Here is a 26,004-nt window from a genome sequence, read left to right as displayed (position 1 = left end):
GTACGCATTATCAACGCTTGTTTTTTTGTGCCTCTACAATCGCTTCAAATGTAGATGGATTTTGTGTTCGGAGAAGCCTTTCCGCGGACCAGGGTAACACCGGGCTGTTCGGCCATTTTCCTTTGACCTCATTCATCGCCGAGGTCTTTTCAGCCACAGAAATGCCACGTTCATCGTTCCTCACACCGTTCTCTGTAAATTATAGACGGGGGGGGGGGGGGGCGGCTTTTTCTGAAACGCTGGAGCCACCACTGGTCGCACCAACAATCCAAACAAACTATTAAAATGACTAAGATTGTGATTAATCAAACAGTGAAGGAAGCTCTTCACCCTGAGCATGTGCTGTATGCATCGCAGTCACGTGTCTCACTGCTTGGAGGAGCCTCTCCGCATTAGCGAATGTCGAGTGCACATTTGAGGAAATCATATGAAGGAATAGTTTTTGTCTCCATCCAGAACGAGAACTACATGCCCAAGCCGTCCCCTACAGAGACGCTGTCCGTGGAAGAGGTTCTTGGAAGTTTTGACTTTCTGTCCATGGACTTCAACGCAGACGAAGTCTCGTCTCTGGGCAGCGTGAGGCTGAGGAATCCTGAGTGAGTGCTCCATCACCTCTTACAGCGTTCAGATCAATAGACTCACAAGGAGAAACTGACACAGTCTTCAGATGGATAAGCTCATCCCACACAGATCCATACACATCACCCTCAGAACGAACTTCACAAAGGCGTCCAGTTTGCATTCAAGTCTGTGCCCCCCACACTTTTTAAAAGCAGGTGACAATTAAGTGCATCAACGTTCTCGAGTCCCAGAAGGTCTTTTGCAGTACCTTCGCTTTGGCTTAAAGTGTTAGCTGAGCAACCAAATGTAAATGAAAGTGAAGCGTTTGGCCGTTCTGTCACGATTCCATTCAAATGCGAGTGCAAGGCAACGGCTGAGTGTCCTCGCTGCGTTTGGAAGGCGTGGAGTAACATACTGTATGTACATACACTGTAGAAAATGTAGGATTTCCTGTAGCCAGTCGTGAAAATACGGGTGGGTTCTGTGTCTCCAGCAGTGAGTATTTTCTGGGGGGGGGGGGGGGGGGGAACGACACCACAGTGTGCTGCTTAAGCCCTTGCTGAATGTAGCATGTTTCACAGAGATTGAGAAAGCATGGTTTTATTACTGAGAAAACAAAGGACTTATTTAAGGGGGCCCCAACACGCACGTGGTGGGCTGGGGGGCAGATTTATCCCAGTGGCCCACCCTGGTCACCAGTGTCTTCCCATGTTCCACAGAATCAGCTCATTTAAGGGGAATAATCTGAGAATCCTGGGCCTGACCCCACAAGACGTACAGTCTCAGAAGAAACCAGAACTCACACCTCTGACCACGGGGCACCGTGGCCTGGATCAGACATTGGAAATTCATCTCGGCATGTGTAACATACTTCTGCAGGTGAGCTAGCGCTCTGCCATCATGTCATAGTCAGGTGTTCAAGCAGAAGAATCTAACCCTAAATTAAATTAGAACAGTTGGTAGCACTTTTCTTGACCGGGCACAAATAATGTGGTATTATACTATAACTTATGTATTAATTAACGACAAACTTAGTCCTGGATCTTGCCTCTTATCCTCCATCTCTGCCTTATTATCTGCCCGGGCAGATAATTACCTGTATGAGTAAGGGAGAGACCTTAAGAAAGCAGAAACTGTAACATTATGCGCATGCAGACACTTATGTGTCCCATCGAGATGTTCTTTGGGACTAACTTGATTCTTTTGGTTGAAATCTCAGCAGAGGCTACATGATAATTCGATTATCTGATCACGATGCAGTGAACCACAAAAGTCTTAGTTACATACTGATCTCATGTTTGTTCATCATTAATGAATCATGATGCATCTTTTATCTCAAGTAGCGAGTATATTTGTTCAGGATTTCTTCAGGATTACTTCAGGATTTGTTTTTCAGTAATAACTGATTTATTGCTAAGTATCTGTGCCCCGTTGAGGAAAGTCTAACCGAATAGTCTAATTGCTTGTTTCTTCTGTGTTTTATATGTGCATAAATAAAGTGAGAATAAGGGGAATAAACAATAGCTTTGGTGCTAATGGGTTCTTTGCTGTTGTGATGAACTGCTTATGCAGATTCAGACAGGGTCACAGGAAAGTTTGTTTTGATAATGGTTTGCTAAAGGTGGAATGATTTATTTTAAAGCAAAGTTTTCAAGTGTTTACACTAGGGAATAATATTATAATAAAGTCAGTTCTGTAAAAACAATGTAAATCGATAATAATCTGGAAACTGAATAGACCTGGGGGTGGCATGGTGGTGCAGTGGTTGGCACTGTTGCCTCACACCTCTGGTACCTGGGTTCGAGTCTCCACCTGGGTCACGTGTGTGAAGTTTGCATGTTCTCCCCTTGTCGTCGTGGAGTTTCTCCCGGGTACTCCTGTTTCCCCCCACAGTCCAAATACATGCTGAGGCTAATTGGAGTTGCTAAATTGCCTGTAGGTGTGCATGTGTGAGTGAATGGTGTGTGAGTGTGCCCTGCGATGGGCTGGCCCCCCATCCTGGGTTGTTCCCTGCCTCGTGCCCGTTGCTTCTGGGATAGGCAACCCAGTAGGATAAGCAGTTTGGAAAATGGATGGATGGAGGGATGTATGGATGGATGAATAGACCTACCGAGTATTAGTGTTTGTTTATTATTATATATTATTTTTTGCACTTATCGCAGCACATCAAGCGCACAGATTCACCTCTTGTCCAGAAGGAACTGCTTGACGAACTATCACAGCAACTTAAGGTACTGGAAAAAGTTGGCAAGTTATCCTTGGAGAAGAATTTACACTTGACCTCGATAAAAGACAGTAAGTCATGCTTCGATGTCCTGCCAATGCAACCTTATAATATTACATTTCAAATCCAAGAATTTTTGGATATGCTATTAAATTAAGCATTTCTTGGAATGTCATGGCTTTTATGAGTTTTGTAGGAAGTGAGCAGTTAGGTATGCAACTTAGCAACTTAGGTATGTGTTTTTACTTCAACCCCTTAATTAGATTACTAATTAGAGGACTGATTGGGTGAAAAGTCCTCACACCTGAGTGTGAACAGCTGACCTAAAGGTTACCCCCAAAACCTGCACTCACACTGACCCTTTGCGGATAAGATTGGCCACCCCTGTTTAAGACAGTAGGTGCCCTCTAGTGGCAGAATGAAGAATGATTTTTTTTTCTTCGCTTTCGGTACAGTATCTGTGTTTGTTAGAAGGTTAATGTTTTTCCTGTTTGAGTCATACATCACGGACATTATATGGTCATTGTTAGTGCTACACTTCTTGTAGGCCTTGCACACCTTTTTATTTACAGTAACTTTGCAGAGCATTAATGTATTTTCTTAATGAATCCACTTTATTACAATTAAGGCCCTTTCCCCTTCATGTTTAACACTTACTGGGCCACCCCTCCCCTTGTCTCCTAACCCCCATTGTGTGTCGTAGTCGTCCCAAAGGCGCAGAGGCAGAAGAGCCTGCTGGCCTTCTGGGAGGAGAGCACTCTAGGCGAGTCGCCGTTCTGCTGCTCGGCCACGGCGGCCCTGAAGACACTGAGGAAACGTTACATCCACAAAGTCAGAGCCAAGCTACCGGGCCAGACTGACGCAGGTGGGATGGGGGGACAGGCTGAATTTCCTAATTTCATTTCTTCATTTCTTAATTTAATTTCCGGCCTTGTTATGCACTAGCAATAGCAAGGGGACACATATGCCCAGCTACAAATAATAAGTTAGCCATCTTGTGATCATTAATGCTTCCTTTCACCACTTGATATAATGAAAGTGCTTCATTCATTCATTAGAGATTCATTCAACAATCCTGATTTTAACTGTATCATAAGTTGATGCATTTTAGATGCTTTTATATTCTTCTTTTTCATTTTATTTCATTTTTTCCTGTCCCTCCCCTTCTTTTCCCGTGTCCAGTTTTCATGCAGCTGCTACAGCAGATGCAGTCCATCTGCAGGATGGTCCCAGTGCCTCTGCACAGCTCAGATCATGTGACCATCTTCCAGTTCTTCAACCACCTGACCAGATGGGGCCTGACGGATTTTGGAGAGCACGTCTCCCGCCTCTCCAAAGAGCGTACGCCACGTGATCCCGCCCGCGTGCTGTGATTATGTGCGACCGGTCCAGGTTTATGGAAGTTTCAGGGAGCGATTCCTGTGCGTCTACATTCTGTAACAACAGACATGAAAAATGTCTCTGACGTTGTCATCTCATACACATTTTCAAATGATAAATGATCTTATTAGAAATACTTCATTTTAAATGTTTTCAGATGCATGTATTGTACATGTTTATGAGAGAAGATTTAAGCTCAAGGAAAACACGTCTCGCTTGGTCTGCTATTTCTCTCGTAGTGCATCGTCCATCACATAGCACAGAGATCTGAACATCTGCTGCTACATTAATTGAAGCACGGCAGGGTGTGAAACCGCGGAGAGTTTATCTTCTGCGCTCATAAATGCAGGAAAACAATGAGATTCATCAGTGGGGAGGGGTAGCATGTGGAGTCCCGGTGACCCCACTGTGGTGACCTCTGGAAGGTGACAGGCGCCGTGCTGTGTTCTCAGTGCAGCTGGTGAGGATCCTCCAGAGCCCTGAGCGGAGGAGGGCCCTCCGGAGGCTGAAGGGGAAACGCATCTCCGAGCTGCAGCCACTACACTCCACGCTGCGCCTCCTGGCCGCCATGCACACCGACGACAACCGCAAGGTCTCGCAGGCCGCCAGCTCACGGCTGTGCAGAGCCTCGGCCTTCAAAGCCTTCCGGGCGAAGGTAGGTTCAGGCAAGATCAGCAGCTCTCTCTCCTTCACTCCTCTTTCACCCCGGACACACTTCAGGTATTCCCACTCCTTACAAGACAGGTGCTATTCCTTTGTTATTCTTTTATTATTCTGGTTCTTTCTGTTGTTACTTGTGTAAGAATAAGTAGAGCATTATGCTAGCAACACAAAGGTTGTAGGTTTGAATCCCAAGGAACACACATAAATTGTAACCCTTCCCTGTACTGTAAGTCACTTTGGATAAAAGGGTGAAGGAGGGATCTCAGCATGGGGGGGTTAATAGGGGTGGGGGCTCAGTAAAATTTGCCAGCCTGGGAAGGGGGGTGTGCTTGGTGAATTATTGTGAATTTTGCGTGATCGTCTGTTATCAAAAGGGGCACTTAGTATATTTTGCAGTGGGCCCCCTGCCTTGATGTTGTTGTTATTATAATTTGCAATTTTTTGTTTCTTTTTTTTGTTTGTTTTTTTACCATTATTCTGGGATCAGCATCTTATCTTATCTTATCTTGTCCTGTCCTGTCCTGTCCTGTCCTATCTTGTCCTGTCTTATCTTATCCTATCCTATCCTATCCTGTCCTATCTTATCCGTGTGGTTGAACAGCTATTTCATGTTCCAGAGTATTAGCCTGCCCCCCTGACTGTGCCATTCCACAGGCTGTGGTGTATTACACTGCCATGCTGGGACACACCGACGTGCAGCTCCAGAGGGCGGCCTGCCTCGCTCTGAAGAACCTCAGCGTAAGCAGAGCCTGCCGAAGCAGCTGTGTGGTCGGGGCGCAGCCCCCTGCTACATGGGGGGGTGTTTTGGGTCAAATTTCTTCACTTTCTCTCTCTAGATTCTAGTCTGTGCTGCTAAAATGAATGGTTTATTTTGAAATAACTTTTAAAAAATTGTCCCACTTGAGTGAGAGTAATTGTTACTTAATGGGGAATTTAAAATGTGTTTTATAGGCAGTTTCCTTTCTGAAATTGGCCTGCTCATGTCTCCATTAGCCTCCCTAAGTGTTGGAGATGGGGGAGAGGAGTAACTGATTCTCCGCCTTGGGAGAATGAGGAAGGCAGATGATTGTGGTTGTTTTTGTCCTTCAGGCGACAGAAAGTGTGGAGCAGGTGGCTGATCTGTGGCAGTCGGCAGACGAGGAGTTGCGCAACGCTGCCAGGGAGACTGTGCTGTCATTCGGTAAAACTCACCGCGCCGTAGGGGGGCGAGTCAACATAACCTCACATGTTACCCGCATGCCTGAACTAGCACACAACCAACACGAGTTTTACATTTCATATTTGTGCAAATTGTGCAATATGGACACGTGTGCTGCTGTTATTCACAGTGGACAGCCGGAGTGTTACGGTCAGTCGGGTTTCTCGCGTGAAGCTAAGGTTCAGCTCTCCGGAATTTTTTTTTTTTCAATACATTGGGTTTGTACTGTAGATAGTTTGTAAATCCATCAGTGAATTTAAATGTTTAAATGATTCAACACCACATAGAACATTTGCTTTTCCTTGTTGATTTATGCATCCATGGAAACTTCAGTTCACAACCTTAGTCTGTGGAATAACATTGGTTCACAAATCCAAATTTTTAACCAATCATCTACTGCCCATGCTGTCTGAAATGTTCCAGCTTAAATCAAATATTTTCTTGCCTCTGGATCACAGATCGGAATAGTACTCTAATAAATGAGTCATAGAGACGTGGTTTGAGTAGAAACAGCCAGGATCCTAGACAAGAACATTCCTTCCGAACGTATCCATCCTTTTGTAAATTCCTGTGTTCCTGTGTTTGTGGTTTCCCTTACAGGTAAAAAAGGACAGCTAGCATTCCAGCGTATGGAAAAGATTTTCTGTGAGCGACAAGAGGAGATGTACCAGAACTTAGACACAGAGATCACTATATTATAAAATAAATAAGGGAATCTCTCCAGGAGATGGCAGCAGTGATACCCTCTGGGTATTGCAAGCAGAGGTTATAGAGGTCGTTGTTTTGCTTGCAGATAGACTGGATATAGAGGACTGGAGCTGAGGTGTGACCTGTTACATCCACTGGGTGTTCAACCAGGGGCCAGAATTTTGGGATACCAGAAATATGAATTTATTCAGAATTAAGTTTTTTTTGTAAAATGTTGTAAAATGTTCATGAGGATATTTATAGACATATTTTTCAGTTTATACGTATGTCAGTAGTCACATGAATATATAGAAGAGTATAAATTGAATGAATGTACTTTATGCTGAGTGATTAAATTTGGGTCTTTGGTTCTGTCCTGTTTGCTTGATGTTACCTGTTTTTTGTCTTTATTTTAAGAAGGCAGAGAAATCAGCAGTCTTTACTGCATTGCCACATTATCTGTTACAGTACAAATAAATCTGCATCTTTGTAATATATGTAATTTTATAATATTTGATCTGTACTTTTTTTACCTGGGTTTTTCATCAGGGAAATGGAAAATTAATGTTTTATTTACAATATTGCCATTTATCCCGTGTTTATATAGGAGTATTCATAACACTGAAATTGTGCTAATATTACGGCTAGTTTTTTAATCAGAACCTGATCCACTTTGTGGCTGTTAAGTACGTAGGAAAATTACTTTGGCGAGATGCAATACATGTTACCTGATCACAAACCATGCAAAAGTATTTACACTCTGTTTATAACATGTTAAATTATAGAAAAGCCTAGAAGCCTTGCGTGTCCGTGTCTGTTGTTTTTTGTGTGGGTTAATTTGAATGTCATTATAATAGGTAGTTATCTTTCCCCTGAAATCCATTCCAATTTGTGTTTTGATGAGAGGGGGTCTATTTAGTTTCGTTATACAACAATAATTAAGCACAATATTGCAGATGATAGGTATCATTATGGCTGATTAAACTGGGTGTAATAAAGACAGACAAGATTTAAAAAGAAGACAATAATGTTCAATGTTTTATCTACAGCCCTGAGGTCACACTTCTGTTCATGTAGTCCTGATTTAGGTAATATTGATGTGGATGATTTGGGGGAAGAAATGATGTATTTTACCAATAATCTATTTTAATTTCTCATCCATATCCATCCATCCATCTTCAGATCACTTCTGGTAAGGATTACAGTGGCAGGATCAGACTGGATTCTAGCACCTTCTGGGGGATCTCCATGAAGTTCCCAAACCAGCGGGGAGACCTAATCCTTCCAGCCTGTCCTAGGTGCTCCTCAGAACCTTCACCCAGGACACTCCTGGAACAGCTCCCTCAGGAGCAGACCAGCTGACGCTCTTAAGATGCCCAAATCATCTCACCAGATTCAAATCCGGTGGTCAGCAGAATGAGACCGTAATTGGGTAATAAGGGCCTTGTTTTACCAATGGTAAAAATCACTCTGGTGACCTTGGAATTCAAACCAACAACATTCTGACTGCAGGCGTAGCATCCTAACCTGCTAAAGCACACCGCACACACAGATAAAACCAACTAAATGACCATAGGTGGAAAAACAACATTCATTGACTGGAAAACCACGAGCCTCAACCAACACGTTACTTTCCAAACATGGACATGTCTGTCAATCACAGGTTCCCTTTTACTGTCACTCATGGACAAGGTCCTGAAAAGTCATTCATTAGGGGCAGTTTTTCCCCTCTCACCTGCAAGGAACATCCCGCTTATTTCCGTAAGAGCCCCATGACCGTCAAGGTATTAATTATTATCCAGTCTTCATCAAACTCAGCACTGAAACAGGTCAAGAGTTTTCTGACTATCAGTCAGACTATTTTTAGTCCAAAAAACTGTCAGGAAGTACTTCAGTGTCGTTTACTATAATTTGGAAGGAAATCCAAAAAGCCGGTACTGGGAAAATCAAACGCAAGGAGGAAATCAAGCACTATTTCCAGAAAACATTGTCCATAGCATGGGTCAGAGACACATTCAACTGCATACAGAGTAATGGCTTGATGGTGGACAAAACAGAAAAAGGGGAAGATCGTGATGATGATTTAGCAGATGTCTGTGTGTCCAGCAAGAAACTAAACAAGCTACGCAAATGTAACTGAATAACTTGTCAATTATTTTGTTCAAAACATGAATCTTGCAGGGCGGCATGGTGGTGCAGTGGTTAGCACTGTTGCCTCACACCGCTAGGACCTGGGTTTGAGTCTCCGCCTGGGTTACATGTGTGCGGAGTTTGCATGTTCTCCCCATGTCGTCGTGGAGTTTCCTCCGGGTACTCCGGTTTCCCGCCACAGTCCAAAAACATGCTGAGGCTAATTGGAGTTACTAAATTGTGTGTGTGTGTGTGTGTGTGTGTGTGTGTGTGCCCTGCGATGGGCTGGCCCCCTATCCAGGGTTGTTCCCTGCCTCGTGCCCATTGCTTCCGGGATAGGCTCAGGCTCCCCTGTGACCCAGTAGGATAAGCGGTTTGGAAAATGGATGGATGGATGGATGGATGGAAGAATCTAGCATTTTGACTACCTGCCACAAGAGGGAGATGGAGAACAATGTATGATGCTATTCTGTTATATTTGTACCGATAGCCAATATTCGTTGCATGACGAACAATGCAAAAATACTTCTACAAAGTGCCAACCACTGAACATAAATAGCAGAATGAAGTACAAAGCTTTTTAAATCTCATCATTCAAATTTTGTGGGGAAAAAAAAACATAGAACCAAGCATTTAGTAACTGTGGTGGAATTGTTTATTGACATGTATCTCAATATCATGGACTAAAATTAATTTAACATTAATTAATTAGATTTTGCAACGTCAATGCATCCATTTTCAGAAAATCCTTACTATATTGGGGTAGCAGTGACCCAGATCCTGTGCTGAAAATTATAATGGGTTACATCCTGCATGGGACTCATGTTCTGGATCAGCACAAACACAAGTTAGCACAGGAAACGCATGAAAAGGCAAGGAGAGAGAAAGGCTGAGGTCAAAGGCTGGCAAGGAAGCACTGATTTACATTTCAAACTGTTCAATGTATCAGCATTTGGAAGATATTTATCAAAGGAACCATTTTCTGCAACTGGCTGTACCTTGCAACAGACCGCCATCACACGCTCTGCTAAAACATACAGAGATAAAGTCAGACTTCACATTCTGAAGACCCACCATAAGGATGCTGACAGGTAACTGGGGAAAAAAACTCTCCATTGACAGAACCACACATACTGCGAAATTTAGAGACATAAATCAACCAAAGAGTGGATGTTTGCTGTGATGGCCTGACTCCATCCTGCCCCCCCCCCCCCCGCCCCTCCCGAATAAGGACTCAACAGAAGCTTTACTAGAATGAAATATAACAGTGTTATATAATATAACAGTGGTTCTCGGGTTCTCCCAGAACTGTGAGGGAGCAATAATGTGGACTGTCTATGGGGTTCCTGAGGACCAGATTGGGAAACTCCAATAAAACACAAAAAAAAAAGCTTTAAGCCAGCCCACTGTGTCTGGAACAGTTAATACAGAAAAAGTGTCCTTGACAAGCTGATGCCAGGTCAGCTTTCCAGTCACTCTGGCATCAATGCGGCATTAAGGAAGGAAGTCACATTCGCCAGATCGTAATGAAGAGGACATCTCCTGGCTCGCTGTGGTTATCGTGAAAACAACCATTATAACCTAACAGACGTGGGAAATATTTTCGAGAGGAGACTGATACAAATATCATTGGCCAAGGTAAAAATCCAATTTGCGATCTACAAAATGTCTATTTAGATAACAAAGACTGCCAAGCAGTGTATTTATATTACCGTACATACATGTGTGGCATAAGTCTGCCTTCTTGAGAGTGGGGCAGACACTGCTAAATTTACTCCAGCAATTACACCTTGTATTAAATATCAAAATCTCTGGTTACGCCTCTGCAAACACACAGAATGAAAATAGAAGTATCTGGGTCATATGATACAAACGGCATATGACATGTTACAACAGGAGACAGGCCCACAGAACCAGGCCATCAAAAGGGAGCATGTGTTGATACTGATATCGGCCTTTTTCCATTTCTGATTTTTCCAGCGAGAGAATCCCAATCACAGGATCACACAGTGCAAATGGCAAATGTTAACCAACTCAGAGACATGAAGCTCTGATATCAGCTCTGTGGGCCTTAGAATGAAAGACTAACATGCAGATGTATTCATATTTTTAAGATTTTCTGAGAGCATTGAAATTCAAACCTGGACCTGCTTCAATCACTGGAAAACTACCTGCATTATAGGAAAATTATTATAAATAATAAATGATGATTTATCAAAATACAAAATCTTTGAAAATAACTTGCAATTCTACTATTAAAATACATCGTCATTCTAGTGTCTGCTTAAGCCTCCCTGGGCTCTATTTTTCCATGTTTCCTAATATCAGAATTTATATGCAAGTTGTTGATGAATGTCAACTCAAAAATGTTACTTACAGGTTTAACCTGATCCCACCTTTCCCATAACTTACATAAGCAGCTTGAAGCGGTATTAATACATCATTAGGCAGTGATTCATATCAATGTTTCACAGTTGACCACAAACTACTGCAGCATTCAATACTAAAAAAAACAGCTTCAAACATGCTCCAGTTCATCTTCAACAGAATAAAATATATAGCCCTGTTTCCTTAAAAAATAACCTTTATTAAATCAAAATAACACAATTATTCATAACTAATACAGTTGGTACCAGCATCCCCTTTTCAGACTAACCCGAATAATCCAGCATTGGCCTTTTTCCCTTAGTTTTACCTAAATCCACAGAAGAACAGAGGCAACAGCTGCTCATGCTGACTTCTGCAATAACACTCGATATTCACCACAACCATCTTCATTCCAAAGAAATCCAATTCAAAAATCACACGCACATTACCTTCAAAATGTTGAAAACAATAAGCATCTTGTTATTACAAAAGCAACCAAAGGTATGTATGGACACAGCAATCAGTGGGAAAGAAGACTATAGCCAACCCATGCAGTAATCCTCAGAGGAAATGGATCTCTGTCCTGTGCAGCTACAGGCAGGATATGCTTCGTGTATGAAATAAATGCTTCTCTGAATGCAGAAGCCAACGTTTGGGATTTTATTCACAGCCCAGCTACAGATTGTCCCACGTCCTTGCAGATGTGAGTCTGAAGAAAAGGTGATCATGTACAGAGGGGCTGACGAGTGACTCAATCTAGGTGCCCACAATGCTGGGGTCGTGTGCAGAGTCTGGCAGTGGAGAGTCCTGGCAGTGGTACAGGAAGCAGTTCCCCCAGCAGCTGTAGCAGATGAGAAACAAGGCTGCCAGGAACACCAAGGCACAGATGGTACATGGCTTCCTTTCCAGAAGAAAGCTAAGCAAGTAAAAACCCATGAACATCGAGTGGTTGAACCATAAGGCCGGGTTCAATGGTTTCGGGATGAGCAGGACCGGGAGTAACCACTGAAGGCAGTACATCGTCTCTGGAGTTTCCACACCGGGATCAATCTGACGTCCAGCCGGGCAGTGCCTTCGCTAAGGGACCTCTCCGTCCACCACTGAAAACGGGGGTTCACGAGTTTTCGTTAGCTTCAAGCCGTGCCTTAAAAAAAGAGAGAAAGCCATTTTTGAGTAAAACCATGTCACCGCATTTAGTTGCGAGAATTTTTCAAAGCAACGACAAACGAGTTTCTTTTAAGCAGAATTTTTTTTATATATCATAGCTGTCTATTACATGCTAACAGTCCCTACATTTCCATATAGCACCTAGCTATGCCAGATGAAAGTCCCTACCTGAAATAAAGTATATATGCTTAATTTCCGTATTTACTAAAATCCCAACGCATATTTCGGTTAATATAGGCAAGGTGGAGCAACACAGCCAATAAATACGCGCAAATAACAGCATGTCGGCTAGCTAGCTACATGTTTGGCAGTAAATATTAATAATACATAACAAGGTAGCGAGTGTGTCGAGCCTCGTGAGCTAGCGAAGCTGGCTAGCGTCGTTAAAGTGGGTTATTCCTAACGCTGAACAAAAGACGGGCTGGCCTGATATATATGGGACCGGTGTTTGGGGAAACCCTACACGGCAATACGAGCCACGGCGCATAGGACAACGAGCAGACCTGCCATTCTTAGAGCTCACTTGCGACTCCACACACCGTCCGCCTCCATTACTACTCTCCGTCTCCTGCGTAGCTTCAACTCGTTCCGTGTCAGGACCCAGAAGACGGAAAATATTAGCTGTCCGCCTCCTTTGCCTGCCTTAAAAACGATTTATTAATGTTAAAGGAATGATGTGAGAAGAATTTGTGAAAAACAAAATGAAATTATTACCTTTAAAGTAGTTTGTTAATAATTTGCAAAATAATGTCTATGCTAACCAGTTTTTCATTATTATTATTAAATTGGTACCATAACATTCTCACTCCCTGCATGGACGTGACGTTTACTGGCATCACTTGACGTCGCATGGCACATAATTGTAGTAAATAAAAACAAGCAGCCTGTCCCAAAACACACCTTGGCTTAGTCATGGACATTAAGTGTTGCTGCCTTTAATCCCCTGTTTGTTGTAGGTTCGGACATTTGCGGTAACTGACTTAGGGGTGGCGGAGTTGGGTTTTAAAAAGCGAGATCACAGGCACTGACTTCGGACAATGTAGGGAATGGATGCAGATGTACAGGCTCAAGTAGATCCATCTCTGAAAACATTTACAAGCACTCCCTGCATTTTATAGTGCATCAATTGAGATGTCAGTCAGAGTTTGGCGTTGTCCACAGCCACCATGCTACATGGCATTTCTTGTCGGATATGTCTGTTGTGCATGTTGACAAATGTGATTAACTAGTGGGTTAAAATAGTCATTTACTAGTCATCTCAGTTCTCACTTAACCTCTGTTTGAATACAAAATAAAATATATATTAGGTTGGTGAAATTAACAAGAAGCATCATAAGGGAAAAACAAACAAACTGCAAAGTATGTTTATTAAAATCTTTTAGCCATCTGCAGTGCATTGTGTCTCAATAAACCTGTTTGTGATTCAGTTATTTTTTTTAATCCCCAAATGCCGGTGAATAATGTTCACCTATTTATTTTGTGTGCCTTTTATGTTTGTTTATGCTGCCTGGCCAAACTGTAAAATATAATGAAAGGCTTTTGGGTGCACCAGCGTGACTGAATTAAGGTTATAAAATACCTTAAAAGAAAGCAAATGGTATGAAATTGCCTGCAATGACCCAGCTGTCCCATTTCGAGATGCTATATGTTTTAAAATGCTGGGCACATGTCATGTCCTGTGCCAGTTAATGAAGAAGGCAGGATTAAAGGTGGCAACCAAGATCATAGAGAACAAGAATATAAGTGCTGGAAATGATCAGGACTCATTGGGATTGCATGATGCTACTTGATGACATTCAGCTTTATTGAGGAGGGAGCGCATGAAGACAAAAACGCTTTACAGTTTGGCTGTGGCCTTTGTATGTTGTGCAAACTGATTGGGTAGAATAAAAAAAACAAACATTTCTGTACATAAACACGTTTTCTGTTACCGATCACTTCTAATTGCCTTCATACTCTGACCTGAAGCATAATAATAATACTGACACTATATTGATCCCGCCCCGTCTTGCTTGTTAAGGCCCTTGCTCAAGGGCCCACAGACTCATGACTATTAGGTTGAAGCTCGAAGAAGCGTCCTCCTGATCATAGGCGCAGAGGCTTAACCTGCTGAACACATAAAAGAATAAAAGACCACGAGTTTGGTGTGATCTCCAAAGCTCTACTCTGTCTTTTCCACGAAGCATGAAATGACCCTCTTTAAGGGTGGGTACTTGATGTGCAGTGCACTCTGGGGTCTTTCTGAAACGGGCTGTTACTGTTAAGTTTCATTAATCAGAACATTAACAGTATATTAACCACAGGCCCTTAACATTTTTTGTCATGTTAACTTTAGAAAGGAAGGTGTATTTTGTTGACACAAAACCAGATGTGTTTTTCTTGTCAAAGTTTAGTTTTTATTAATGGATGCAGCTGGCTGCAAGAAACTATTTCAGTTGAACTTATACTGAAATGTGGCTTTTATAAAATTCAGAGTTGTTGATTGTGAAAATATCTTCAAGTTCACATAATGCTTTAGTCTATATTCAATTCTCTTTCAATTGTATATTCAATATGTTAAATGTCATTTTAAATTGTGCATATTGTCAATTAAGTAATTTATTTGAAGAGATAATGAGAGAAGATGGAGGAATCCTCCTGCCCTGGGCCTTGCATAAATAATGCATCGCACTGGCTGGATCCCTCATGGTTTCCATGGTAATCCTACCATTTTATCAGACTCCTCTGTGCTCTTGATTTTCTGTGGACTGAAAAATAATCCACATTGATCATTTCAAAATAGATCATATTTAAAGAGACTCTGCTGGTGCTTAAAAACGGTGTAATTTTCCAGTGACAATGTGGTATGAAAGACCCTTGGAGAAATCCTCCCCCAGTGCAAGAGACTTCAAGCCAATCATTTTCTTTTTTGACTTTAGTGTTTCCACAGGAATGTACTACGAAAAGACGTGTGCTTCTTTTGTCATGATTTGAAAAGGAAAAAAAAAAATGTGTTTTTATGTTGGCTATACTTGTGTGATAACCTACAGTACACACAGAATTAAGTTTTTGTCATTTTTGTATTGTCCACATTATCACCACAGTATCGTTAAATGTATAGAATATGTAAACCAATGAATGGATGGTGTGATATCTTCTGGCTGATTACAGAAACAGTGTAAATATTACGTCAGTTACCATGGTAATGACAGCTTCTAACTCAGAAATCCGCGCATTTAACTAAGAACTATGTTCGTTTTAAATTTCGTTCATTTTAAACATGACGTAATATATTTATTATAAATGATAAAGTCATGTAATATTAATCGATTATTTTGTATTAATTGTCTTAAAATTAATTAATACTTTTTATTAATAAAAACACTAATTGGTACCCCAACAACAGTTTAGATGCATATATTTACAGAATGTCATCCACAAGGTTAGAAATAATTACTAAGAGTTACTTACCCACGATTATTACTTATTTAAATATAAGCGAGTTAGATAGATAGATATAGATTTACATCTACTTTATTTAGTTGACACTAGACTCTTTTGTTCAATTTAATAATGTTAAACGATCTGAAAACACCATAACAAACGAGCTTGTCTTTTTGTTAGATTTTGTTTGCTGACCACTTTCGTTTACAGTTACTGCATAAATTGCTGCATCAGAGGTAATTGATATCGTGTTCGGTCCGCCTGAAAAAGATATGCCTGCAGCTATTACATTTTTTGCCTGAAGGCAATCATATACTGTAAATACACTTATGTACTTCAATAAACAGCACCTCACACTACCTGAATAACGCCCCTACCTGGAGCCCCTAAAGGAACGCAGTTGGAAAATGCTATTTTCAAACAGTTTCGCGTTCAAAACCACTATTTTAACTAGCACGTATTCTCCTCGTTCAGTACATGGGTAGTCTATTGAATTGCATATTTGTAAGCGTACGCTACACCTTATTAACACAATGTTATTTACAAAGCGTTTGTATTAAAAAGTGTAGAAATTTCTGTACATTATATGTTGGAGACATACACAGATTAAATCCAATTCCACGCCCAAATTCAACCTCTTGAGAGTCCCGCTGTTGCTTTGCGCTCTAAGAAAGAACCGGCGATATATATTAGCTGCAGGTAACCTTTCCACCCATAGGCGGCAGTATCCAACAAATATAATCCTAAATGAATTATGTTCTCATAAATCCCTTTGATTATTAATAGACAATACATCAAGCTGGCTCCGATACCACAGATAGTGAAAGTGACAAGTAAACACGGCGCTGCGGGGGTGGGGTAAAATCCAAATTATTTTAAGTGCCGGCTGTTAAAACGTTATTTATCTCAATAAAGCGCCACTGCCTGGACAAGAGCTGCCCTTTATCCATGGTACCGCTGTGCACAGTGTAAGTCTATACACACCGCGCAGTAACGCTTTGGTATGTTATGCTTTGGTACCGCACAGCTCTGGCAATGATAATGTAAAATTATTACTTGTTCAAAATATATAGCGATATAGATCGGGCGTTTTCAGTGTTGGATGTAGCTCTTGTGAAAGCTCTCCTTTTCAGCCAGCGCTGCCTATTCGCGCATGGCTACTCCATCACTTGAGAGGTCCGTCGGCAGGGTCTCTTCCTCGGAGCATCCTGCATCTTTCAGCCGGGCTCTTATCAGCGCCAAAGCGGAGCATCTGCGCCTGCAGGTAAGCGTGCCCCCGCTGGTGCATGCATCCGTCATTAAAACACGGAAGATCGCCTTTCACCTTCCTTAAAAAAATCAAGCCCTATTTAAAAAAAATACCCTTTCAACTCACCCAGAATGTAAAATCCCGGGTATACTAAGAGCAAGATTGGAATCGGTATCAAGGTCATACTGGGTTTTGCACGGGTACTAGGATTTTTTAAGGGGTAAAAAACCACACCTAACATGGGACTTCCCGATATTATTATTGAAGTTGTTAAATGCATTATGGAATTTGGAGCCGCTGGGCACAGTAAGCGCAGTTTATGGCGAAAACGTGTTTACAGCAATAAGTAGATGCATATCAACAGTCCTGGTGGTTGGTGTTACATTCTCTGGTGTTGCTGGTTTTACTGGACTGACAGTTACCGGGCACCTTGCTCGGTAATTATGGTCGGAGGTGCTGCGGCATCGGGCTGGTGGCTCGAGTTGCCGAGTGGCAGAAGGGGATGTTACTGGCAAAATAAACACGGAGCTTCTCCCTTATTACAACTGTAAATGCCAAGTAAAAGAAGATATCACACATATTTAATATATAAATAAACGAAAGCGTATCTTTTTTATTTCTAGGCGATAAACGTACTCAGGTTGAACAACAATACCTGACTCTTCTTTTAAAAAAGTAAAAAACAAAATGTTCCTCTGATAAAAATAGCATCAACATAAATATAGCTTTATTTGGTTTTACTTGGGTTTATAAGGCGATTAACTACCGCATATTTTGTTATATACTGAAATGAACAAAATTAAATAACTTTAAGCATCTACATTAATGATTTAGAACAGAAAAGTGTACTTATGCCTATTGCTGCTTTTAATCTTTTTTAGGCTTTGGTTCTCGGAGCAATGAAAAGCAGGAACTAGTTTTTTTTTTTAACGGAATGACTAGGTCAAAAGTATTTCGATGGAGTCCTTGAATGCTGTTGAGCTTTCTCATTTGGGGGGCGAGGGGAGTGACTCTGCCCATCAGCTCTCAAATTCCCAGCAACGAAGACATCGGTCACCTCAGACGACATTGGGTCAGGGCATCGAAAACGCCTCATTCCAGTCCGAGGAGCAGGATTCTGGGTTTGCCCATCAGGGGGTGACCAGCATCAACCTCCCCTACTTCGCACCCAGTGACAGGGAGCATCCATCACACTCGCAGCATCTACAGCGGGACGTGCCGTCTCCCAAGTCCGACGAAGAGCCAGAGGCGGAAGCTGGCGGCCAGTCGGTGGATTATGGCTTCATTTTCGCCCTGGTCTTCTTGGTGAGTGGCATTGTCCTGGTGGTGATAGCCTACACCATCCCCCGTGAGGCTCGAGTCAATCCGGATACTGTGAGCGCGAGGCAGATGGAAAGACTGGAGATGTACTACGCTCAGCTGGGTTCCCACCTCGACAAGTGCATCATCGCGGGGCTTGGCCTGCTGACGTTGGGCGGGATGCTCCTCTCGGTGCTTCTCATGGTGTCCATTTGCAAAGGCGAGCTGTACCGAAGGAGGACATTCACCATGTACCGAGGTCCGAGAAAGACCTACGGATCTATAAACCTGCGGATGAGGCAGCTGGAAGGCGAAGGCAGGGAGACTCTGGTGGAGTGGGAGCCGGTGGCTGGCTTGTCATCGGCCATGAACACGTCCACGTCTGCCGTGGTGAGCGCAGAGGCGGTCAGCTAAAACCGACACACTTTCACATCACCAGCAGCACGACTTTCCTTTTTTGCCTGACACTGGAGTCCAAGGTTTGTTCTGACCGGCGTTCGCGGGCTCAGGGGCCTGACAAAGGTGGCCGCGGCCTGGAAATGGACTTTTCCAGAAGGACTTCTCAACACGGGCACCCCACAGCAGCCCCATTCCAGCAGTCACAAAGACGCACACGACCCACATGTGTACAAGCTTTCGCCGTACATATCAGGCCATAATTAATGGCCTATGACCATTTATAAAGCACAACGAATACAGTTGCAGAAGTTGTGGTGTACTTCAAGGAAAAGTTGCTACAGTACTGGTTCTTTATGAAGAACAAAAAAGAACATAAATATCGTTATGTCACATAATGTATACAGTAAAGTATGAAAAGATATTAAAGAGTTTAAAGCTTAACTATCATATAAAGCTGCAATATGCCTTAAATGACAAAAAAAACCACTTTGGCCAAATGTGAGGAGTAGATCATGTATTTAACACTTTAAGGTCTAACAAAAGCTGTACTTCTGCATTCGCTTTTACTATTGCCAAGGATGACTTGGACTTAAATGTAGCAACACAATGGATTCACTTTAAAAGCTGCAGGTGACAATAGGTCAACATGCTAAAACCTTTGGAGCTGCTCATACGTTTAATCAGGGTGACCTTTGCCCAGATTTCCTCGGATATACAAAACAATAAGAGATGTTTGTTTACCGTTATAATATTAGAGCAAAGGACAAATCGACGTCTGTCAGGAATGTTCAGTGCATCTGAGATAGGCACAGTGAAAGATGAATGTTTATATCTTAATCAGGAATGTTTTTAATTACTGCTAATCCTGAACCTTCTATGTAAGGATCTGCAGTACAATACACAGAATATTCTAAAGGATTCTGAATTACGCAGAATGTAAGTTACAGGTAGCAAATCGCTTAAATACACTTTTTTTCTGTAATAAAAAGTAGCACAAAGTCAGTTAAGCAATGACAAAAATATAATTTTCCCTTTGGGCAATATAATCCCTCATCCAACTTAATTACACTTAACTCATCGTGTGAAAGAGACCCAGAATTTTGCTACCTGAGACTGATGAAAGGTCTGCTTGTTTGTTTACCTAAGCACATTAGCTAAAGCAGTGTGAGGAGTCATTGTTAGTGAGAGGCGATCTGTAAAGGCACGTGGAGCGAGGAGTTAAGCACAGCAGATTCGTGACGCGGAGCAGTTCGCACCTGTATCTTGGGTGTTTGCGTTCTCGATATTTTATCGGTGGTCAAACTGCGTGAGGGACGTGTGTGGAGAAGCATCCTGCTTTGATAAACGTTTAGTGAAACCTGTGGTGTATTTTGTTGCCTGATTTTGCTTCTTGGAGAATACTGTAGATATCATAAAGACAATGTTTTAAGTGATTTCACGCATTTCACTATGTCTGCTTACCATTTCTGAAATATTTATCATTCTATCTCTTATATATTTAATATTTTAATAGGTTGTGACAGAAGACAAAACGCTGACTTAAAATTGTCATTGACAGTAAGAAACAGACTATTTTATGTCATGATAAACTATCCCCAGCTATTTATTGTGTCTGATTAGCGTTTAGAAGTGGTTTGTGTGTTTGTTGTTCCATCTGACTCCAGACCATATAACCAAGACTTTACGACAAAAAAAGTGTCGAAAAAGAGCAAACAATGTGAAATATTTGCCTTTTACAGTGAACATAGTATGAATATAATTAACTGCTATTTCAGGTCATTGTCAATAGATTGAAATGTACAGGCCTACAAAGGTCTTTCAAAACCTTTCTCTTGATCAATAACAAAGTGTAACCTCGTCTTTGCCGATAAAATATTTTCATACGTGATTTCCTATAAAAAACCGGAGTACTTCGCATTACATGAAAAATGGCGATTAAAGGCAAAACGAACAATATTGATCTGTTGAGACTCTGCTAGATGTATTTGTGCCCTTAAGTACAAAAATGAGGAATTATTAACTGTAGCCACTGAAAATATTCAAAAGGTTTGACTGATGGGTATTTGATACCGATGTATAAAGAGCCTTGCTTTATTTTTTCCTCAGCTCATTCGCATGTGCATACCATAATAGTAACATCATTACAAGCAGAAAGGTTACCACGGGAACTAGCTTGCTAACATATGTTTGGTATAGTTGTTGCTGTTTGTTTTTATCTAGCTTTGAGCTAAATCAAAATGACCACCATGAGATCGACTGGAAATTGCACATAAAACCATTCTGTCATCAACCTCTAAATGTCTGAGAGACCCTGACTCTATAAAACAGTCTTTCTATAACCGACGCTTATAACTGTTTTATTAGAAACATAACTATACTAATTTGTATGGCAAGTATTAATGCAAATGTAGCCAGGAGAAAAAAAACTGCACAGATTATGTATGGAGAATCAGTGCAGTGCCTCAAAGTCTGATGAATAGGGACTGTTACTCCCCCCCCCCCCCCCCCCCTCGTTTCCTTCCCTGAATCCACACAACGAGTCTTTCTTCCATGTAACTGGAAATGGTGAGAAAAATATAATCTTAAGGGCCCGAAAAGGGGCATCAATTAGTGTCGCATGTGATGCGTGTAAACTGTTGTGGAACCATAAATTTAAAGACACTCTCCTATATCCTGTATTATACAGTACACATGTACCTTTTATTTTTGTTTTACCAATTTAAATGTGACAAATAACCTCTTTGCTGTTTTCTTGCCATTTCGGATTTGGTAGTGAGAAACCTTATTGCTGTTGTACCTGGAATCGCGGCGTGAAAAAAAAGAAAAGCAGAAATTCAGCTGAATATATTACATATGCTGTATAACTGAAGTGAACATTTTGTCAAAAAGGGTAAAGTTGTAAGATTATAACGTATGCAACATTTTTATGTACTTTATGTTGATCCTTTGCCAAACGTCACTTTACTGATGTTTGAGTTTATATATATAATCGATTTTCTGTGAAAGATCAATATAAAATTGCCTAAAGATTCAACTCAGTGGATGATTGTGTGTTATTGTTTAGATTAAATGTGGCATTAAAAAGCACAGTATGACGGCCGTGTTGTTTTATATGGGTTGATGGGTTGAACTGTTTTTGTAATCGTGAGACCGCATTCGGCCCAAACCTAGCATGGAAATCCGGATCCTCTGCGTCAGCAGTAGACTGAGCAGAGTGGACCGTCCTTACCTTACTCCACCGAATGGTGATATTCATGGTAAATCTAGATTGTATGAGGGTAGATTTCCAGGGCTTAGAGTGTATGACAAGTTAAACCTGCTCATCCTATTAGAGCAAGTTCCGCCGCTGCTGATTCTGAAAAATGAGTTTACAGACAACAGAGACGAACAACGAACTGACTTAGTTATTGAATTAAGAGAATGGCGGTTTCCTCTAAGGAATTAACATTCTGTGCTTTCCTGTATAATCCCCTGTCTAATTTGCTCATTTTTTCCAGCCCTGTGATAAAGGTCCGTCCTCCTCAGGCTTTCCACACAGTGTCTTTCATCCCCAGTACATTGTATGACTTAATTGCTATAACTGCCCAGAAACGAGTGAAAGAGAGCAGAAATGATTTCTGCACAGGGACAAAGGGAAGGCTTTCGCAGGAGCTTAAAGTCAAACAGACTCCACAGAACAATGGCCGCCCCATAGAACTGCTTTAATAGAACAAATATTTTAAAAGGACTATGCAAAATTTGGGCGACTTTGGTACTTGGCAGCTACAGAGTTTTCTGTAGGTGCTAAATAGGTAATTATTAAATTATCATCAGATCATCACTGATTTTTATTTGTATGCAGAAAAATGTGCAAAACTGCACAGAATCTGTTAATTGAAGTTATTATACTAATCTACAAAAAGTTGTTGAAGTTTGTTCGGATGAGAAGGAGGCGTGGCCATGCACTGTCTAAAGGCAGAGGTGGTCAGGTGATCAACGCTCCTGTTCCATTCCCATGATTCCACTGTTATTTATACCTGTTGCCTTTCATCTTGGTCTCCTTTATTTACAGACAAACGCTCTCGTAGCAGACAGCACCTCATGCATCTCCAAATTCTGGTTGTTTTTTTTTTATTCCTTCCCCCGTGTGACAGGTGATCCATCAGAAGAGAATTTTTTTAATGTAACCGCTATGTTTATAGCAGCCAGGACTGTGTGATCGACAGTGTGGATTTGACAAAGATCTGGCAACTCTGTGCGTCCTGCAAGATTGTCATCGGAGAGAAGAGGAGTAGAGTGGATGGGCTTCTTCACATGTCATCGCATTTGCTTCTCAAATATGATGTATTGGCTCTCTCATTCTGGGAAGAATGCGACACTTCCCCTCCTTCACTGGACCTTTGTTTTCATTGCGTCTCCCAGCAGAGTGTCGGTTCAGTAGGTGTCTTACCTCAGTCTGCGTTATATCCAAAGAATGATCTGGCAACCCCAAAGCAAAATGCAGTCCCTTGCATTCTGGGATCATTAGCTACCCGTGAAAGGGTGATGCCATCTATCGCGGAGCAGACACCGCAGAGCCCTGCAAAAAACAGTCCACAAAAGTAAATCTCTTTCCTCTTAAACTTGTAGGCATATTTAATGCACGGTGCTATTTATGGGTAAAAAAAAAATCTGTCCTTCAGAGACAAATATAGTGTGAAGTACTATGTAATGCTGACTGCCTGTGTTCTACAAATTTGCAATCAGGCTGTGGTGGGAGGGCATAGCTGAGCTCTGATTACAGGCATTGATTGTCCTTTGGCGCATGCAGTCCAACTTGCAAGCCAGCCCAGCCTCCCCCCTGTGAGCCTCAGGAACCCGATTGGCGATGCGTCTATTCCATCGATCTTGCCGCAGCCATTACTTAGCAGGTCTTAACTCTCGAAGCACAAATTAGGATGAATACCTGCACTCCGTTACAGATAGCCCAAATAAATCAACCCAATTTGTCCTACGGGCAATTTGGGGGACACTGATGAGACCCCATCAGTAATATGAAACTCGAAAATCCAAGAATGCCGATTGAAGACTGGACGGTGAGATTTTGCCGAGATTTTGGGGGATGTCTTCCGACTGAAGATCACACTTGCTACCAGTGCCAGAACTTCCTTTTCTGGGGCACTGGACGAAACTTTACTGGGCAGGCTCTGCTTCCAAGAGAAACTCACAAGCATTTTTTTTCTCCGCATCGCATGTAATTCAGGACTTGAGGTGACTGCCTGTTCTCCCAATAGCTGGAGCTGGTCCTGCTTGTCACCTTTTTGAGCTGTTATTTCTGCCCGATTCATCTTTTTAGACCTCGTGTCATTTGTTTATTAGTATTGTAACCCAGTCCACCCAGGTGCCGCCTCAGTTATTCATACAGAGCAAGGATGTTATCAAGGCCAGTGATGACGTGCAAGGAGCTGCAGGGATCTCTGACTGAGGTGGATGAACAGCTGTGAGTCAGCATTTATCCAGGACCTCCACACAAGAACATGCCAAGAAGAAAGCTTTAAATCCGCCATGCGATTAAGTAGCAATATTGTAATAATCCACCCGTTTTTGATAACTGCTTATCCTCTAGGGTCTTGGTGGGCTTGGGGCCTATTCCAGGAAGCACGGGGTGTGCATGCAGACTATGTTTCTGCACCATGAGTACCCAGAGCAGACCTGCAAAGAGACGGTGAGAGCGTGCAGGCTGCACAAGCCAAAGGTGACACTTACTCCCTCGGCCTTGGAGGAGTGAGGCAAGAGTGCTGCTCTCAGAACCACAATGTCACTCTTAGCAAGATTATAATAATCACACAGCTAATTCCCAGCTCCTGAAGCTCTGAAGAACTCCGTCCTCCAGTAATAAATGCTAAATTAAATCTTTAACGCCGGGATCCAGGATTAAGGGCGTAAAAATGTGTCACTTGAGTATCTCAGATAAAACTGGAGCCCAAAAAGAAGAAGACCGTTCATGTGTAGATGGATGCTGAATAATGCATGCCTTTGGTCGGCGTCTGAAAACGGAGAGCGATTCAGCAGTCCGTCTGCTGGCCAGAAGGTCATCCCACCGCAGTGATGAGAAAAGTGGAGGCCCCTTATTGTCGCAGAGGGTGGGGGAAGCAACCACCCTCCGTATCTGATTGCAGTGTGTTTGTGTGTGTGTGTATGTGTGTGGGTTATGTATATATAACATTGTGGGGACCATTTTTTTGGTCTGGTCCCCACAATGGGAAAAATCAATCAGAAAACTGAAAATGCCAAAAGTCTTGTAATTTGTGTGGTTACATATGTACTAATGGTTAAGGTTAGGGCTGGGTGGGGGTTAGAGTTGTCATTGTTGGGCTTAGGGTTGTGTTGTGTGTGTGTGATTATGTTTGTATTACATTGTGGGGACCAAATGTTCCCTGTAATGTGATAAAAACCTGTTATTTTTATTTTTAAGTTGTGGGAAACATTTTTCAGGCCTCCACAAAGATCTGTGAATGCAATCAAAAAACTAAAAATGCCAGAAGTCTGGTAGGGGTGAAGGTTGTCATGTTGTGATTAGAGTTTTCCCCATAGAAATAAGTGGAGAGTCCCCCCAAAGATAATTACCAAAATACAAATAATTACAAATCTGTGTGTGTGTGTGTGTGTGTGTGTGTGTGTGTGTGTGTATGTGTATGTGTGTGTGTGCGTGCATGTGCAAGGTCATTAGACCCTTGCTGTCTCACAGATTTCAAAAATCTGATATCCACTCTAAATTAAAATACACGCTCTCATGATCACATTAATCCACAGCTTCCAATGAACTATGACAAAAATTACAGGAGTCACAAAATATTCATCTCTGACATCCATCGGTAAAGTTCCTGGAGAGGAAACAGAATTCATTGCAAACACTTTCAGAGTTTCTGGGAACTTTTAATCAAGTTATAATCATTATACCAGTGCATGAAATTGCCATCTGTGATCAGGCTTGTGAACCATTCTGTGCCTAAATTAATTTACTTAATTGGGCCCAACCTGGTGTCCTTCATTAATCTGTTCTGCTTCTCCATGTCCAGTCCAGGAACCCTGCATTATTCATACGCAGAGACACGTCAGAACTGGCAATGCATGTGGAAATATGAGAGCATCTTACATCATGGTACATGCAGAATCCCATGTTGCCTGGGTGCGCTTCCTATGCAGCCCAGCCACTTCCTGTAAGTGAGGAGGAACTGGGCTGCGGAGTCCAAACGAACTGAAAATGATGCTCACACTCAGATCGGATTGAACTAAACA

At 42.0% G+C, this 26,004-nt stretch overlaps 3 protein-coding genes across 5 annotated transcripts in view; 2 read left to right on the top strand and 1 right to left on the bottom strand.

The window, feature by feature from the left end:
• ripor3 (RIPOR family member 3) overlaps positions 1–7,510 on the top strand; it is a 31,698-nt gene extending 24,188 nt beyond the window's left edge. For both annotated transcript variants that reach the window (XM_049021902.1, XM_049021901.1), the window contains 9 exons: positions 457–596; positions 1,281–1,440; positions 2,724–2,856; positions 3,489–3,650; positions 3,968–4,126; positions 4,618–4,820; positions 5,483–5,566; positions 5,918–6,008; positions 6,627–7,510. In XM_049021902.1, the coding sequence (XP_048877859.1) occupies positions 457–596; positions 1,281–1,440; positions 2,724–2,856; positions 3,489–3,650; positions 3,968–4,126; positions 4,618–4,820; positions 5,483–5,566; positions 5,918–6,008; positions 6,627–6,727 (1,233 nt within the window). In that variant the 3' untranslated portion in view covers positions 6,728–7,510. The remainder of the gene's footprint in view (positions 1–456; positions 597–1,280; positions 1,441–2,723; positions 2,857–3,488; positions 3,651–3,967; positions 4,127–4,617; positions 4,821–5,482; positions 5,567–5,917; positions 6,009–6,626) is intronic.
• A 3,899-nt stretch (positions 7,511–11,409) lies between these two features.
• LOC125747133 (bladder cancer associated protein) lies at positions 11,410–13,024 on the bottom strand. Of its 2 annotated transcripts, none has more exons than XM_049021931.1 (2): positions 12,881–13,024; positions 11,410–12,354 (listed from the first exon to the last, which is right to left on the bottom strand). In XM_049021931.1, the coding sequence occupies exon 2, from the start codon at positions 12,228–12,230 to the stop codon at positions 11,967–11,969; it is 264 nt and encodes an 87-aa protein (XP_048877888.1). In that variant the 5' UTR covers positions 12,231–12,354; positions 12,881–13,024; the 3' UTR covers positions 11,410–11,966. The 2 variants fall into 2 exon arrangements, with proteins under 2 accessions (XP_048877888.1, XP_048877890.1); XM_049021933.1 differs by having other exon boundaries at positions 12,885–12,973.
• Positions 13,025–16,542: 3,518 nt separating this feature from the next.
• tmem74b (transmembrane protein 74B) lies at positions 16,543–21,251 on the top strand. The gene is made up of 2 exons (XM_049021926.1): positions 16,543–17,064; positions 17,931–21,251. The coding sequence occupies exon 2, from the start codon at positions 18,007–18,009 to the stop codon at positions 18,760–18,762; it is 756 nt and encodes a 251-aa protein (XP_048877883.1). The 5' UTR covers positions 16,543–17,064; positions 17,931–18,006; the 3' UTR covers positions 18,763–21,251.
• Positions 21,252–26,004: the final 4,753 nt, after the last annotated feature.

The sequence above is a fragment of the Brienomyrus brachyistius genome, chromosome 8, assembly GCF_023856365.1.
Source record: "Brienomyrus brachyistius isolate T26 chromosome 8, BBRACH_0.4, whole genome shotgun sequence".
In the NCBI taxonomy this organism is placed as follows: domain Eukaryota; kingdom Metazoa; phylum Chordata; class Actinopteri; order Osteoglossiformes; family Mormyridae; genus Brienomyrus; species Brienomyrus brachyistius.
Note: the sequence above shows the minus strand (reverse complement) of the source record. Positions and strands in the feature narration are given on the sequence as shown.